Source organism: Tubulanus polymorphus, chromosome 8 (assembly GCF_964204645.1).
Source record: "Tubulanus polymorphus chromosome 8, tnTubPoly1.2, whole genome shotgun sequence".
Classification (NCBI taxonomy): Eukaryota; Metazoa; Nemertea; class Palaeonemertea; order Tubulaniformes; family Tubulanidae; genus Tubulanus; species Tubulanus polymorphus.
In genome coordinates this window covers 262494-279311 of record NC_134032.1, presented here as the reverse complement: position 1 = coordinate 279311, position 16818 = coordinate 262494, and the positions used below count along the sequence as shown (strand labels likewise).

At 41.5% G+C, this 16818-nt stretch overlaps 1 protein-coding gene across 1 annotated transcript in view; it reads right to left on the bottom strand.

Moving 5' to 3' along the window:
- LOC141909550 (intermembrane lipid transfer protein VPS13B-like) overlaps positions 1-16818 on the bottom strand; it is a 63234-nt gene that overhangs the window by 42554 nt on the left and 3862 nt on the right. Inside the window, exons 4-16 of the mRNA XM_074799997.1 lie at positions 16225-16437; positions 15650-15890; positions 14734-14913; positions 13086-13258; positions 12440-12646; positions 11860-11978; positions 11084-11262; positions 10387-10521; positions 4866-5045; positions 3732-3878; positions 2165-2325; positions 1221-1443; positions 221-688 (exon numbers count right to left, since the gene is read on the bottom strand). Of these exons, the coding sequence (XP_074656098.1) occupies positions 221-688; positions 1221-1443; positions 2165-2325; positions 3732-3878; positions 4866-5045; positions 10387-10521; positions 11084-11262; positions 11860-11978; positions 12440-12646; positions 13086-13258; positions 14734-14913; positions 15650-15890; positions 16225-16437 (2626 nt within the window). The remainder of the gene's footprint in view (positions 1-220; positions 689-1220; positions 1444-2164; positions 2326-3731; positions 3879-4865; positions 5046-10386; positions 10522-11083; positions 11263-11859; positions 11979-12439; positions 12647-13085; positions 13259-14733; positions 14914-15649; positions 15891-16224; positions 16438-16818) is intronic.

The following is a 16818-nucleotide window of genomic DNA, read 5'->3' as shown; positions in this document are numbered from 1 at the left end:
ATGTATAGTAGCATTATCAGGCAAATGATAAAATAAACGAGTTACACTTATGACCAGAAACTAGACTCGAATTATGATTTTTCCCGAATTCTTTCTAGATTGTTTTTCTGATTTTTATGAAGTTTTCAAGGTCAGTGGCGCCACCCCGTATGATACACTCGACTCCTCGTTTTTAAATACAACATTTACATCTGAATCATCTGAAGCTTGTATATATTACCTGCACTGTGGGGTTCGACGAGTTCCTCCTCCGCTTGCGATTCCAGCAAACTCGCTTTCGATTTCACCGGGTTCAACGCCGGCGCCACCTCGACGTCGCCGTCGCTCGGCTGGCGTTCAGCTGCGGACCGCGGCGCGGACGCCGATCGCGCGTTCAATCGCCCGAGCGTTCGAACGTTGAACGCGAGCGTGTCGACGACGTGACCGATATTACGCCATAGCGACGTCAACAATACGACCTGACGACGACTCGACGCGAGGCGCACGCTATCCACATCCACGTGGATACAACACGCGATCGACAGCAGCTCCGATGATAACGGCGATGATGTGATGGGTTTTTCTTTGGAAGCGACGGCGAGCGTCGTGGAGAGAATCATCGGTTTCAATAAATAAAACGCTTTACGATCGGAATGAAGGCTGTAGACACTCATGTGTTTCATCTCTAACCTCCACGGCAACTTCTCTACTACAAATCATTATAAACATGCATTTTATCATTATAGAGATAGTGATGGAGATAGATAGAGATAGAGGCAGAGGCAAGAGCAGAGAGAGGGATAGAGAGAGGGATGGCCAGGAGAGGGAGAGAGAGGGGGAGGGCCAGGAGAGGGAGAGGGAGAGGCAGAGGGAGAGGGAGAGGGGGAGGGCCAGGAGAGGGAGAGGGAGAGGGGATAGAGAGAGGGAGGGCCAGGAGAGAGAGAGGCAGAGGCAGAGGCAGAGGCAGAGGCAGAGGCAGAGGCAGAGGCAGAGGCAGAGGCAGAGGCAGAGGCAGAGGCGAAATGGTGGAATGGTGGCCTTTTGTGTTCCGTGAAATCAGCACATTTACAGATTTCTGAAGTTTTGAAGATGTTTCAATCAATTGTGTAACTACTTTAGACACATCAGCAGTCCAAAAGCTACCCTGATCAGATTCAAGATGGCCGAATAGCAGCCATTTTCTATCTGACATTAGAATTGCCACTTTTCATGAAATATATACGCAACTTTCTTCTACTCACCGTCTGCATTCACTTCGATACGTCTCGCGGGAAGTTCAAGGTCGTATGGTAGATTCGAACCGGCCGAGTTGTGCAGTTTCAGTTCAGGCAGACAGACGGTGGCGACATCTGGGTGCGGCCCGCCGGTGTACATCGTAACAATACGATCGAGGAGACTAGCAGACGTATCGGGTAACTCTAACGACACGGTCGGTAAATACAGCAACCAATGATGGACGTGAACCTGCAATATAACAGCAGACGACATTGTTGAGTCTGTGTTTCAATGAGCTAGTACTTTATTCGACGTTTTGACTTGATCCTCGTTTGCAAGGGTTCGATTGTCTCCTGCCAAAGATTACGTCAATACAAACCCTGGCCGAATGAAGTTCCTTCATTGCCCTATTACATTGCCCAAGATTTAATGGGCGGAAAGGTTACCACTAAGTGGCCACCAGTCAACGTATTAAGCTAATCAGATGGCTCGCATTGTTTTTCACTGGCAAATTCGCTCTAACGATACCGCGCATCTGATCGGCTAGAATTATAGACTGTTGTCCTCTAGCGGCAACCTGTCATCCTGTGTAACAGACCAACGTGGCTAGTGTTTGTGTTGGCACTAGTGTTGATAATGAGATAGATATTCAAAATCCAGAACACAGGGACTAATTAAGTAGTAAAACCAGATACAAACTATGGGTAATATATAGCAGTCTCATATGTTTCCTTGAGCTACTAGTAGTTTTTCAACAATAGTCATCGTCAGCTAGTGCTATTACAAGATTATGAGATATACACTTCAGGACCCAGTTCTACAGTTGTGAGTTAGAGTTAACTCTTAGTTAAAGTTAGATCATTTTCAATGAGTTTACTCAGAGCTAAATCTTAACTCGGAAATGTGGAACTGGACCCAGAAAAAAGACACTAATCAAGTAATAACATCAACATCTGTCTGTATATTTTACCTGTACGATGAGTCTCTCTATGACCGGTAACCAGCGAGATATAAAAACATGAATCGCGTTCGGTTCTTCGTTCACCGATTTATCCGTCATCGATTGTTTCGATTTCGTCGCTTGTGAACGAGAACGTGTTTGACTGCTGCTCATCACCGACACGTTACTATCTACAGAAAATAAACAATAACAAAAATTACAATCTATGGAAATAAACGACAATGAAAATTACCATCTACAGAAATAAACGACAACGAAAACTCCTAGCTACCCTAGCTTCTGATTGGCTGAAGCTGGTCACCTGATTTATGCAAATAGCCCCCAGCACATGGTCACTAACCCTAACCCTAGCTTCTGATTGGCTGGAGCTGGTCACCTGATATATGCAAATAGCCCCAAGCACATGGTCACTAACCATAACCCTAGCTTGTGATTGGCTGGAGCTGGTCACCTGATATATGCAAATAGCCCCAAGCACATGGCCACTGACCCTAACCCTAGCTTCTGATTGGTTGGAGCTGGTCACCTGATATATGTAAATAGCCCCAAGCACATGGCCACTAACCCTAACCCTAGCTTCTGATTGGCTGGAGCTGGTCACCTGATATATGCAAATAGCCCCAAGCACATGGTCACTAACCCTAACCCTAGCTCTGATTGGTCTAGAGCTGGTCACCTGATGTAAACAAACAGGTTACAATAGCTATTGGGATTATGGGATACACATGCAAAAGGAAACTTTGAACTTTGAGTCAAATTAAACCCACACAACTGTGGAACTGGGTTCAGAGTAAAATTTAACCCACATAACCATGGAACTGTATCCAGAGTCAAATCAAACCCACACAACTGTGGAACTGGATTCAGAGTCAAACTAAACCCACACAACTGTGGAACTGGATTCAGAGTCAAACTAAACCCACACAACTGTGGAACTGGGTACAGAGTCAAATCAAACCCACACAACTGTGGAACTGTATCCATAGTCAAATTAAACCCACGAAACTGTGAAACTGGATTCAGATTCAAATTAAACCGACACAACTGTGGAACTGGGTCCACAGTCAAATTAAACCCACACAACTGTGGAACTGTATCCATAGTCAAATTAAACCCACACAACTGTGGAACTGGATCCAGAGACAAATTAAACCTATACAACTGGACCCAGTTCCACAGTTGTGAGTTAGAGTTAACTCTGAGTTAAAGTTAGTTCATTTTCAATGTTTTAACCCAGGGTCAAATCTTAACTCAGAACTGTGGAACTGGGTTCAGATAACATCCATAAAAAGGTTTCAATCCGACAATAGCTGCAACTGTATAGATTTATTCAGCAAATTCGTGATTTAGTTATGATACATTTTATTAGAAAAATTCAAAAATCTATTTATAGAAACAACTTTTACGTCAAGATTTAAACTGACACGACAGTAAGAGTTATAAACAGCAAGGGACCGGTTTTATAGACTGGTACTGCCTTCAACCCAGGGGTTAACTTAATTCATTTTCAATAGATTCAACCCCCGGGTTAAACGTAATACCGGTCTATAAAACCGTGCCTTAAAATACGTCTTACCTTGCGAAGTCGCTCGTGTTATTTGTTGAGGTTGTTTTTCCGGGTAAGCCGTCTGGTAAACGAGAGGACAATACGACAACCATTCGTACAGTTTAGGATCGACGCAGCCGACGACGCCTTGGATTTCAATCAGTATCAACGACGGAACTGAGCGAGAAAAATACGAACTGAACAATCAACGTCAATTTCGTTTCCAATGCTTTACTATCTCGAAACAGGAAACTGATCTGCTTCATTATTTGATTGATAATTCAACAGAATAAAATTCTTTTCTATATATAAGTACATTAAACATGGCGGTCCAGGAACAGATTCACACGGTAGCGCCGTAACACTTATTTGAATACATTTAGGATAAAGGATGAGCCGTTTTGAAATAATTGTTGATTTAAAAAGGGTCGTTGCGCTTTAATAAACAGGGCCTCCCTAATTTTACAGTCGAGATCAGATGAACCTTTGTCTAGAATTTTGAATTTGTTGTCACTGAATTCCTGATCACAAGTGTGACAAATTGCAAGATGTTGTCCAATCGCAGAAGTCTTTGATCTGTGTTCTTTAATCCTGATGGCCAAATGTTGTTTAGTTTTCCCAATATAGGAAGTGTTTATATCACATAAACAATTAAATTTAGACTTTAGCCTTCAGCGATTTAGGGGTAGCACATTTCAAAGAGAAAAAATTCTTAATTTTGGTCGTAGTGAATGCGCATTTCAAGTTGATTTCAAAATTCCTTTTAAGTAGATATTTTAATTTTCGGGCAAATAGGATTGACGGGTTACCCCCCCTCTTTAAATCAACAATTATTTCAAAACGGCTCATCCTTTTTCCTAAATGTATTCAAATAATTAGCTCGTAATTAAATACTTGGTTTGTAATTAGCTTAGAATTTAGCACTTGTAATTTTGTAACTTATGTTGTATATAAACGTGTAGTTTAATCATTTGATTCACTTGTATTTCACCCGATGAGGGGATATGATCCCGAAAATGTTCGTGTTAATAAACTGTATTTACTCATCAGAAAATGAGTTTTTTAGTGTTATTACTTCTATGGTTATTCGGATACTCGAACTCTCTTCCTAAGATGAGTTTGAATTGTTTTTGTTGGCAGCTCTACTTCAACTGCTGAACTAACCTGTTTCTGGTGAACCGCCTGTTTTCGCAAGTTGACAAGCGAAAGTCAGTAAATCTTTATTGAAAGCGGTCGCTGCAGCTGCAACTGCGACCTGGGGGGTAACCGCGTCGCGCTTGTATCTGTCGGTGCTGTACGCGTCTTGTGTATTCACGGGTCCTTGCAGAAGCTGGGTTCTCTGATCTGAAAACGGTAAGAATCTTCTAGAAAAACAACGCAATGATTCACAGCAGACGGCACTTGTATCCGATCTCGTGAGACAGATAAATTCAAACTTCAACACTCAAACGTGGTGAATGTGTTATAAGATAAAAACCCACTTCGTACAAATTAAGAGAATTCTAAATTCTCAATTTTAGAATTCTTTCAATTTGTACATAGTCGGTTTTTATCTCATTTACACATGCGAAAATCAGTTTTGAAATTCAGGAAAACTTTTTCAAAAAACAAAATCTTGCATTTGAGGACTATCCAGTAACCATTATCAGTAGATCCAGGAATGATGAAACACATGATACAAACTGCTGTGACTCGCGTCCTTCTCATCAACAACTTCCTCATTTCAAATCGATGAAATTCATTTTACACACATTGATAAAACTGGAGCGAAATAAAAAACTAAACAATACTCATTCATTTTGATAATTATCATAATCATTTATTGCGTGAAATTTACATAATCAATTGATCTTAAACAAGTCACGTTTAGTAACTAAAATTAAGCATATTCTAAAACTGGACCAGATTAAAAGCGAAACGTTTGATTGTGATGAATATGATAAAATCATTTATTGATTGAAATGTTCTTATTGTTGAATTGTTGATTCATCTAAATCAGTTACAGTTTGACGAAGCTTCTATACATTAGTAGCGAAATCTCGTGCGTCAAACAAATAGTTAGCCTTTAACACTTTCAGTGCTGACTAATCAATAAATACCCTATAGTGCTGGAGATAATTTGAAATTTTAAAAAAATTCCACCTTAGTGTGTTGAATAACGGGAATAGCACTATATAGTGCGTCTACACCGCGGTGCAGTGTATCATTAGTTACTAATATTTCACCATGTTTGACAGGTCCTGCCATTTTTCAATAGAGATAAAAACTAATTACTAATTACATCAGTACACCGCACTGCGGTGTATTAGCAAAATCCACCACTGATTCATACTCCGCACTGCGGTGTAGATGCACTGAAAGGGTTAAAGTACTACTGGTCTCGTTGTATTTATTCTCCATCCTGTTAACACCAGACTACTCTACGAATTTTGTAACTCATCTTTGAGGCCACGGCTTGTAAGGGATACATGTTATTTATGGAGAGATTTTCATTGAAGTTGTATTCGTTCATTTCGAGTTCTTCAGTACCAAACTTCTACTGTCAGGTTATCAATCAGAAAACCAATCGAAATGTGAAAAACCCGAAACATTGGATCATCAGCATTTGCATTGATATTATTAGATACCGGACCGATTTTATGAACTGATATGCGCTTATCATTGATATAGAAATCCCCGTTCGTACATCTAAATGAAACCCATTTACCCTTGCTGAATAATATATCATAATCGTATCGATAGTGCAGGTTCTTTTTCAGTGGATATTTCATACACCAAGCTTTTCCATATCCGCGAAAGAACATCCTATATTTCCTCGAATCAATATCTATCCCATAACATGCACTGGAAACATAGGATATCGAGTAGTTTTTTATATCAATTTCATTATTTCTGTCCCCGAAAAATAATTTGTTGATTTTCGTTACAGTTTGGCTACCATCGACCCCTTTGATGATTTTTGGTTTCAGGATTTTTCCAAAAAGATGATGCGTTGTCATATTGGCTCCCTCCCCGAATACGATTCCACGTTCAGCATCAACTTTCTCGAAATCGAAGAAATAACGAAGTTTGCGCAATTTTGGTTTCACGACTGAAAATTTAAAAAAACACAGATTGTCGTTTTGAGAAGGTGTTTTAAATACCCGCCGGGTGGACGAGTGGTTTCAGGCACAGGTTCAAATCCTGCAAAGTCAAATAGATTTTATTCAATAGTCTGTATTACTATGGAACTTGGTGTAAATTTTGCGCAAAAAACGTACCTGTCGCCATGGAACTGTTGCTGCTGCTGCTGCCGCTGCTAGTGGTAGTTGGTCCATCATTTCCCTTCTGAAACAAACATGAATAATAACTTATTTTTTAGAACAATTATTCAGGACATTTATTTTATAAAAGTAAAGGTAACCAGTCAAAACTTCTTCGGGAACCACAATGAAACCTTGGAGTGAGTTCAGGGTAAACGCCTGCGTTCTGAGACAACGAAAATCCAGAAACTTCAGATATTTTTAGTGTAGGCCACGGCTGACACGGCCAGCAGGAACCAGTTAGAGATGGCTTAATACCTGTCTAAGACAATTTTAGTTCATCTTCTTAAGAACGGTCTCTCTTAGTTGTATGGCCAAAATAACAACTTAAAATCAGTCTAAGCTCATTTTGGTTCTCGGCCAAATCTTACAACTTAAGACCTGTTTTAACAAATTTTGGTTCTTAGATAATCTAACAACTCAAGATCAGTCTAACCTCATTTTGGTTCTATAACCAATCTAACAACTTAAGACCAGTCTAAACTCATTGTGGTTCTATAGCCAATCTAACAACTCAAGATCAGTCTAACCTCATTTTGGTTCTATAACCAATCTTACAACTTAAGACCAGTCTAAACTCATTTTAGTTCTATAACCAATCTAACAACTTAAGACCAGTCTAAGCTCATTTTGGTTCTTAGATAATCTAACAACTTAAGGCCAGCCTAAAATCATTTTAGTTCTATAACCAATCTAACAACTCAGATTTAACTGTAGGAACTGGTTCACAGCCCTTTTGTAATTTCTTTTAATTTCATTCAATTTAAAAAGAAATATAGTATTTGAATGAACTTACCTTGTAGTACTTTGTTTTGCCGTCGGTGGCGCTGCACGCGTAGTCGACATTGACGTCATACAGGTAACAATGCCCTCCGTTGAACGACATGGCTGAACATTTCTGATCATTCATACAATCAGCTCCGCACTCGACGACGCTACGGACATTTCTGTTCGCGATCACGCGGTTTGTTTTCGCCCAGTTTTGTGAGTGTTTCTCGCTGTGTTTGTCGCCTCCCGAACATTCTGGCAGGCGAGTGAATTGTTGAAAGCGGAACTCGGCGAAAACCTCATCGGCGACGATGAGACAGAAAACACCGACCAGTAAAATGTTGATGGCGTTCATGATCTTGAGTGAGATGAAATTCTCGGTTGAATGCGGCGGATGACACCAAATACTGATAATATACATTCTCAAAAACTGGACCCACCTCTTGAAAAATCTGATTTGTTTTTGACTGATTACGTCAGTTACGAATAAATTCCTCATTAGCTTTTTCCTAGATTTGTTTACATGCCCCAAATGTATCGGTCGAACTGCGTAGATGAAATCTTTCAATCTGATTGGTCCAATACATATTCACAGCCCCTGTTGTTCAAATAACTGAAATGCGATTGGGATTTGCTTACACTCCTAAAGTACCGAACTAAATCGTTTAGTATTAAAATCGCCTGGGATAATTTAATCCCAAAATAGGAAATGCGACAAATAAAATACCGCACCTAAAATTTTAGACTGCAGACTATGAAAATAAGCCTCTTTTTTCTGACAATATTTAATCGTAAGAAACAAATGTAATCACTTGTTTTCAACTGATTGTGATATTAACAACTTCAAACGCACCACCTGCCCGCTCGTGGCTGTCTGTATTGAAAAACAGATTTCAATTTGAATAGAGTTCACCAGGGGGCGTTGTTCTGTAAGGGAAGACTCTCATTCGGACCCTGCAGCCAAAACATTACTGAATTGAAGAATTTATCCTCATAGAACTGAATTCAAAAGGCCTTTGTCCCGCGTAAAGAGGATTCCAGTTTTTGAAGCTGAAGTTTTGTCCTGCAACCCAAACATAACTGAATTCAACAAATGGTTATTATAGACCTGAATTCAAAAGGCCTTTGTCCCGCGTTAAGAGGATTCCAGTGTTTCGATCTGAAGTATCGTCTTGCCCCCCAAACATAACTGAATTGATGAAGAGAGTATGATTTAATCTTATCTTAGCTGTAGTCAATGTAACTATAGTTAAGAGCCAGGAGCATCAATTAAATTACCGTGACAACAATCTGACGATATTTCAAATATGTAACATCATTGTCTGATACTATAGGGGTGGTTTCCTATCTGTTCATAACACATTACGATGGTGAAAAATGAAAACTAATCCAGCTATCGGCCATTTAAGCGGTACATACCTGATAAAAGTCTTATTAAGACCAGAAAGACACTGGCAGTCGACCTAAAACATTGATTCTTAATCCATTCTTCACTTTAATGAAGTCTTCTGAAGGTCAGAAGATTTAAGACAAAGACGTCTGATAAAAGCAAGCGCCAAACCGCGCCTAAATTCTGATTTCCAAAACTCTACAGATCAGTTTTGTAATTCAAGTAAATGTTTTTTCTTTTGAAAATATAAGGAATTTTCCGTTCGATAAAACACTTTTCACGATCGTTAATTAAACGAGATATTGATTCTAAATTCTAAACGACAGACTGCAGTAGACTCCACTTGCCTTTGATCTCTAATTCTCCATCAGAGTTACTACGCAAATTTCAGGGCAGTTGGAGCTGGGATGAATTGGACTTAGACAATTCGAATGAAATTGTCAGGCGGGGCACGAGGTAATCCAAGGCAATCATGGACGAACAGGATCCTGGGATCATCAGAGGCAGTCGTCTGATAAGGCGGGTCCTATCACATCTGTCTACGGGTGAATTCTGGGGCAGGCGGGGCCGGGATGGTTCGTTATCGCGATCAATAGAAGTGAAAAAATGAGTAATATTTGGCAGACGGACAGTTGATAATCAGAGACAATCAGCTCGGAGTAATCAATGGGGTAAACGGAGTCCGAGGTACGTCATAAGCCCAGACAATCGACTGCCAGGCGCGGATCCAGTTTATCGCACCGTGCAGCACGTGCGGTAGTCGCAGTTTTCAAACGCCCTTGAAATTCGGGATAAAAAGAATAAAAGGAACACAATTTGTGAGCCATAAAAAATAATTCCCTTTCTGCCTTTCTGTACTAGGACTAAAGCAAAATGTGAATGGAAATAAATTGACCAAAATCATAAAAGGCAATCGACGGCATTTTTCTTTACCCAAAAGGGCATTATTCTAAAAGAGACATTATTGTTGCTCTCATAAATCTAATCGAAAAAGGGCAAATTTCACCAAAAATCTAAAAAAGGCACAAGCAAATTGAATGTTAAGGCAAGTTAAGTGGCATGATACCAATAAATGGCACTCAAACTCAAACTCGCTCGCCGGGCATTAATACTGGCCCTTTTTCAAAGTTGGTGCCCTTTTTTCACTGTGCTGTAGTCACCGAATGGCCCTGGATCCGCACCTGACTGCGGATGATAATAGTTCGATAATTTTTAAGTTTCTTACCTGTGTTAGAAATGACGACCTCAACTGAATTCAGCGAACCGCTGACCGAGTACGAAGATCTCGTGTCGCACAAACGCATCGCGGCGTATGTCATCGAAAACTCCAGAATCAATTGACCACTTGGAAACCGTGAAACTGTCAACAAAAACAATAGACATCGTCTCAAAAAGTTCACCTCTTTAACTAGTATTTTTCATAGGGCCTGGCAATGATAGTGTGAGAGGATCCACCAGGTGTCACTAGTGTGCAGTAAGATATCTACTACTGCGGCAATGGAGGATTTTATTTGTGGCAAGTGAGGAATCACCAGGTGTCGCTGATGTGCAGTAGGACATCAACTACTGCGGCAATAGAAGACTCAACTTGTGGCAAGCGAGGATCCACTAGGTGTCGCTAGTGTGCAGTAGAACATCTACTACTGCAGAAATAGATTCCACTACCACTCTCTAGGGTACCCCTCATATTCCACCTATCCCTAACGTTTCTCCGACCTACCAGTTCCACCTAGCCCTCACATTCCTCTGATTCTCACGTTCCTCATACCCCTCACATTCCTCTGACTCTCACGTTCCTCATACCCCTCACATTTCCCTGCCCTACGTTCCTCATACCCCTCACATTTCCCTGCCCTATACGTTTCACGTACCCCTCACATTTTCCTGCCCTACATTCCACGTACCCCATACATTCCACTTACCTGTAGGTCTGAAGTTATCCTCGAGTAAAGACGTTCGCGACAAACTGTTTACAATCATCGATGATGAAACCCACGTCAACGCGATCTGCGTCGCTAGCATTACCTGACTGCAGGTGGCGTTAGCGACTAACTTTGGCATCTCGCACATAACTTCTGTCATTAACTGATGTGGATCATCCCTTGAAAAACGGAGAAAATTATTGATTGAAGCATATTCAAGGATTACCTCAAAAACTGGTCATAGGTCTGCCATTTTGTTTGCCATTTTGAGTAAGATCAACTCAATTTTTTGTCTTGATGATGGCCACCAGGAGGATGCATACCCAACCTCAAGACAACTCATCAAAGCACCTTCGAAATTTCCTTTGGAAGTTTTTAAAGTGTTGATTTCAACGAACATAAAGGCTGCTAGTCGGCCATCTTTAATCTGACTGGGCCAATTTTTTGGATGAAGATGCATGCATAAACCAAGTATCAAGACAATCCATTGAAGCGTTTTAAAATCTGTTAATGTGCTGATTTCAGAGAACATAAATAGCCACCAGACGGCCATCTTGAATCTGACTGGGCCAGTTTTTGGGATGTCGATGCGTCTAGGGTAGATTCATTTATAACCCAAATTTCTAGATAACTGATTGAAGGCTCTCCAAAATTTTCTTAGGAGAACTCCATGTGCAAAAAGTTCTGATTATGGCGAGCATCAATGGTCACCAGTCGGCCATCTTGATTTCGGTCAATTTCGGGTGACCGCTGAAATCGATCAACAGAAAACTTACCAATACATTGGTAACAGTAATTTCTTCATGTAGACGGCGCCACTGACAGGCGGTAGTAGACGACACATCTGAGGCAGCGCTGATTCGATATGATAGAGACCGGCTTGTAAACCAAATAGCTGTAAATAATATATCATTAACATCAAACAATACACTCCAGAACAGCTAGCCAGACGAAACTGTCTTTACACTAATTTTAATAGTCTTCACCAAAAATGAGAGTAATTTCATATCAAAAATAGTAGTTTAATTGAAAACGACCTAGAAATTATTCTGATTTTGAGAGTTCTTGGATATTTTTGGCCACACCAGAATTTCTGATATCTCAAATTATAATAGTTTTCGCAAAAACAAGAGAATAATTGTTGAAAAAAGTAGTTCAAATACCAGTCTAAGACCAACTTAGTTCTATAGCCAATCTAACAACTTGAGACCAGTCTAAGCTCATTTTGGTTCTATAGCCAATCTAACAACTTAAGACCGGTCTAAAGATTTAAGACCACTTTCAGACGTAAGTCACGACTGTGCAACTGGTCCCAGGGTCTGATATATGAAAACCAACCGTTTTTAAAACGCGTACCTTTAACGAGATATGACTGTGACAATGGTGTAGTAAATTCGGCGACGGTTTTTTCATTTTGCTGACCAGCTTGACGACGTGATTCGGGTACATCGGTTTCGAGATCGTCAAATCGAAACGTTCGACCTGACCGATCAGCGACGGTAAATTCGGCGCGGGCTTCGACGTCGCCTTGCTGCCGGCGCCACCTCGTTTAGACGATGATTTCTGGAAGACAAAATCGTTTTGAAATTCTACTCTCAACTTTCGAATGATTTGATACACGTGGCGCATGAGTAAAATAGGAGTGGACATGTGCAAACCTTTTCTGAGCTGACTAATTAATACCCAAAAAGCGCTGGAGATAATTTGAAAATCTTTAAAATTTCACCCTAGTGCATAGTACAACCATTTTACAATACAGTTTAAGTGTGTCTACACCTTGGTGCCGTGTATCATTAGTTAATAACACTTAGATATGTGTGACAGGTGCTGCCATCTTACAATAGAAATAAACACTAATTACTAATAACATCAATACACCATGATGCAATGTACTGGCAAAGAACATCGTCAATTAATACACCGCACTGCAGTGAAGACACACTGAAAGGTTTACAGCGTTTGACCGTGGATGTCAGGTGGTAAGAATATATCAACCCCTTACCTTTCTGACCGTCGGTAACTTAGCATTCGTAATATCACAGCGAGGATGATTAACGGTCGCCAGGGTGACGGTCGGATTGATAAACGTCACTGTATACGTCCGCATCGGGATGAACTTCTCCATACATTTCACTTGCATCGATTTTGGCCCCGAACGATTGACATCGACTATTTCTGAAATTAGAAAATGTTATTCAAACCTGATGACATCATGAGACTCTGTCACAGTACAAACCCCTGTCCTAGTAGACACATCCTCCCTCAGCAGGGATTTAAACCAGATGACATCATGAGACTCTGTCACAGTACAAACCCCTGTCCTAGTAGACACATCCTCCCTCGGGGCAGGGTTCAAACCTGATGACATCATGAGACTCTGTCACAGTACAAACCCCTGTCCTAGTAGACACATCCTCCCTCAGCAGGGATTTGAACCTGATGACATCATGAGACTCTGTCACAGTACAAACCCCTGTCCTAGTAGACACATCCTCCCTTGGGGCAGGGTTCAAACCTGATGACATCATGAGACTCTGTCACAGTACAAACCCCTGTCCTAGTAGACACATCCTCCCTCAGCAGGGATTCTCAAACCTGAAGATGTCATGAGACTCTGTCACAGTACAAACCCCTGTCCTAGTAGACACATCCTCCCTCAGCAGGGATTCAAACCTGATGACATCGTGAGACTCTGTCACAGTACAAACCCCTGTCCTAGTAGACACATGAGACTCTTGTCACAGTACAAACCCCTGTCCTAGTAGACACATCCTCCCTCAGCAGGGATTTGAACCTGATGACATCATGAGACTCTGTCACAGTACAAACCCCTGTCCTAGTAGACACATCCTCCCTCAGCAGGGATTCAAACCTGATGACATCGTGAGACTCTGTCACAGTACAAACTCCTGTCCTAGTAGACACATCCTCCCTCAGCAGGGATTCAAACCTGATGACATCGTGAGACTCTGTCACAGTACAAACCCCTGTCCTAGTAGACACATCCTCCCTCGGGGCAGGGTTCAAACCTGATGACATCGTGAGACTCTGTCACATTACAAACCCCTGTCCTAGTAGACACATCCTCCCTCAGCAGGGTTCAAACCTGATGACATCGTGAGACTCTGTCACAGTACAAACCCCTGTCCTAGTAGACACATGAGACTCTGTCACAGTCACCCGCTCAAAAGTTATGCTTAACCAGTCAGTCAATAGTCAACAAAGTCTGCAAAGTGACAGCTAAACCTGCATTTTACGACAGTATTTTGTATGAGAGCGTTTTTGGAGTTTTTTAGAGAGACTAATTTTTACGAGGCTTTTGCATCTGGGAGCAGCCTGAAAATAAAGTTTTACATTTTTTTCAGGCCAGTGCCAAGCTTTCTTGAGGGGTAGTTCTATTTCAAGAAATAGGGCACTTTTATACCGTGAAAAGCCACATCTAAAATATGAAGTGCCCAGGTACTTGGAGAAATCATTTGAGAATGAATTACTTTTCATTTTCCGAGAAAAACAACATGAAAATTGTAACCAAAATCTTCACCCAAATTTTTTGACACTTACTTCAAAGGGGATTTTGAAAATGTTAAGGGTTTTGTTCGCTACTCCTGAAACCCCACTCGGCACGGGTCTGTATTTTTTCCTAAACGTACCTTTCTGCGGTTTCATGTACGGTTCATACTCGTGTTGCTGCGCACAATGAATGAACTTCTGCACGCGATGCATCAACGAACTCGACAACGTCACGTGAGTCGGTCCGATCAGAAACGTCTGCGTCGAATTCTCTTTCACTAAATCCATCTCGGACAAACCGTACGAGAATGGCGATTCATCTGCAAATACAATTACAACAAATTGATAGATTACATGTAATCGTAAAAAAGAAATTATATTAACCCTTTCAGCGCGTCTACACCACACTGCGGTGTATAAATCGGTGATGGACTTTGTTAGTACACCACATCACGGTGTATTGATTTTATTAGTAATCAGACTGCTTATAAGCCACATGGTTGTTTCTCTGGTTGTGCCTTAGAAACTTTTAACCCTCTCAGTGCGTTTACATCGCAGTGCGGTGTATAAATCGGTCAAGGAGTTTGTTAATTCAGAGATTTAGATTAGAAAAATAATAAGAACTGGACCCAGTTCCAAAGTAAGTTAAGATTTGACTTGAGTTAACTCTAACTCATAACTGTGGAACTGGATCCTGAGTTCGGAGTTAACTCTAACTCATAACTGTGGAACTGGATCCTGAATGCTAAGGAAATCAAAAGGATTAGGGTTAACGATTAATCCATTCAACATAATACACGGCAGTGCGGTGTATGAATCTGTGATGTATTTTGCTAATACACCGCACCACGATGTATTATGTTATTAGTCACCTGTCAAACGGCACCTGTTAAACATAGTGTAATATTCGTAACTCAGGATACACCGCACTGCACTGTAGATGCATTTAAGAGGTATGCTCATTATACACCGCACTGGGATGGAAATCTCTATCAATCATCAAGTAGTTTAGGGTAATGGAAGGCTTAACGGGTCGTTGCGGACGATTATTCTTACCTCCGAGCATTTCTTCCACTTCAAGATTGTCCTCGACGGTGAACAGATAGTCGAACCAAAAACAGCCGTAACGATCCAACATGGCCGACTCGGTGAACGCCACTTGGTGCGCGTCTCGCGTGAATATGAAATCAGCCCGTGCGCCCGAGTTTTCGGCACCGCCCGGGTCGAATAACGACTGTTCGATGTAATGCACCGGGTCGCCGGTTTGAGTGACGCCGCTTTGAAAAAACGTTTCGCCCTAAAACAATAAACACGCGTCTAAATCTAGGATTCTTCAACAGGTCCGATCTAAGCACTTGTGCAATTGCCGGGGCAAGTATAATCTCATTAGGGCAAGTATAATCTCATTAGGGCAAGTATATTATCATTAGGGCAAGTTAATTCTCATCAGGGCAAGTAGGTTATCATTATCACTTGTCCCCCGGGCTAGTGCAATTTTATGTCACAAAGCTTTTTTCCCAATCGATACAATGGATGATAGCGCCACCAGTCGGACTGCCAGTGTAGTAGGTGGTTCCCGTAAACCAAGCTACCCAACCAATGACACTGTCGGAGCCGCACTTTTAATTTACCTTCGTCGACGAATCATCGGAGGCTTTCTCGCCGCACAGGCACGGCCCGATCTCGTACATCCGTGAACTAGTGATACCCAGCTGACAGTCGAAGAACGACGCGCCGCGCAGCAGCATCTCCAACGCGATTCCGTCGCCTTCCAACGCGGCGAATTTGTGAAACGCGACGCGCTGCGAACCGTAGTAACGCGACTCGCGGACTACTTCCGTCAACTGGAAAAGAAGGATACGGATTCATACGCGGACATGTCATCTATTTGTCAAATGTCATAGGGGGATTATTCCTATCCACATGTTGGCCCTTATTTCACATACAGTCGATGATGTCATAGGGGGATTTAAATACATATGATGATGTCATAGGGGGATTTAGGAAGCAATTATAGAATTCAAATAGACCGTTACACTGTGGGAAGCCAGGTCGTGGGTTCAAACCCCGTTGTGTCCTCGGGCAAGACACTTATCCTCACTGCCTCTCTCCACCCAGGAGTAAATGGGTACCTGGCCTGATAGAAGACTCCTGAGGCGAGCGCTTATTAGCAGCTCGGTGTTACTTCTACCCAGGGAGAGAAGAATGATGCATGGAATAGAGTT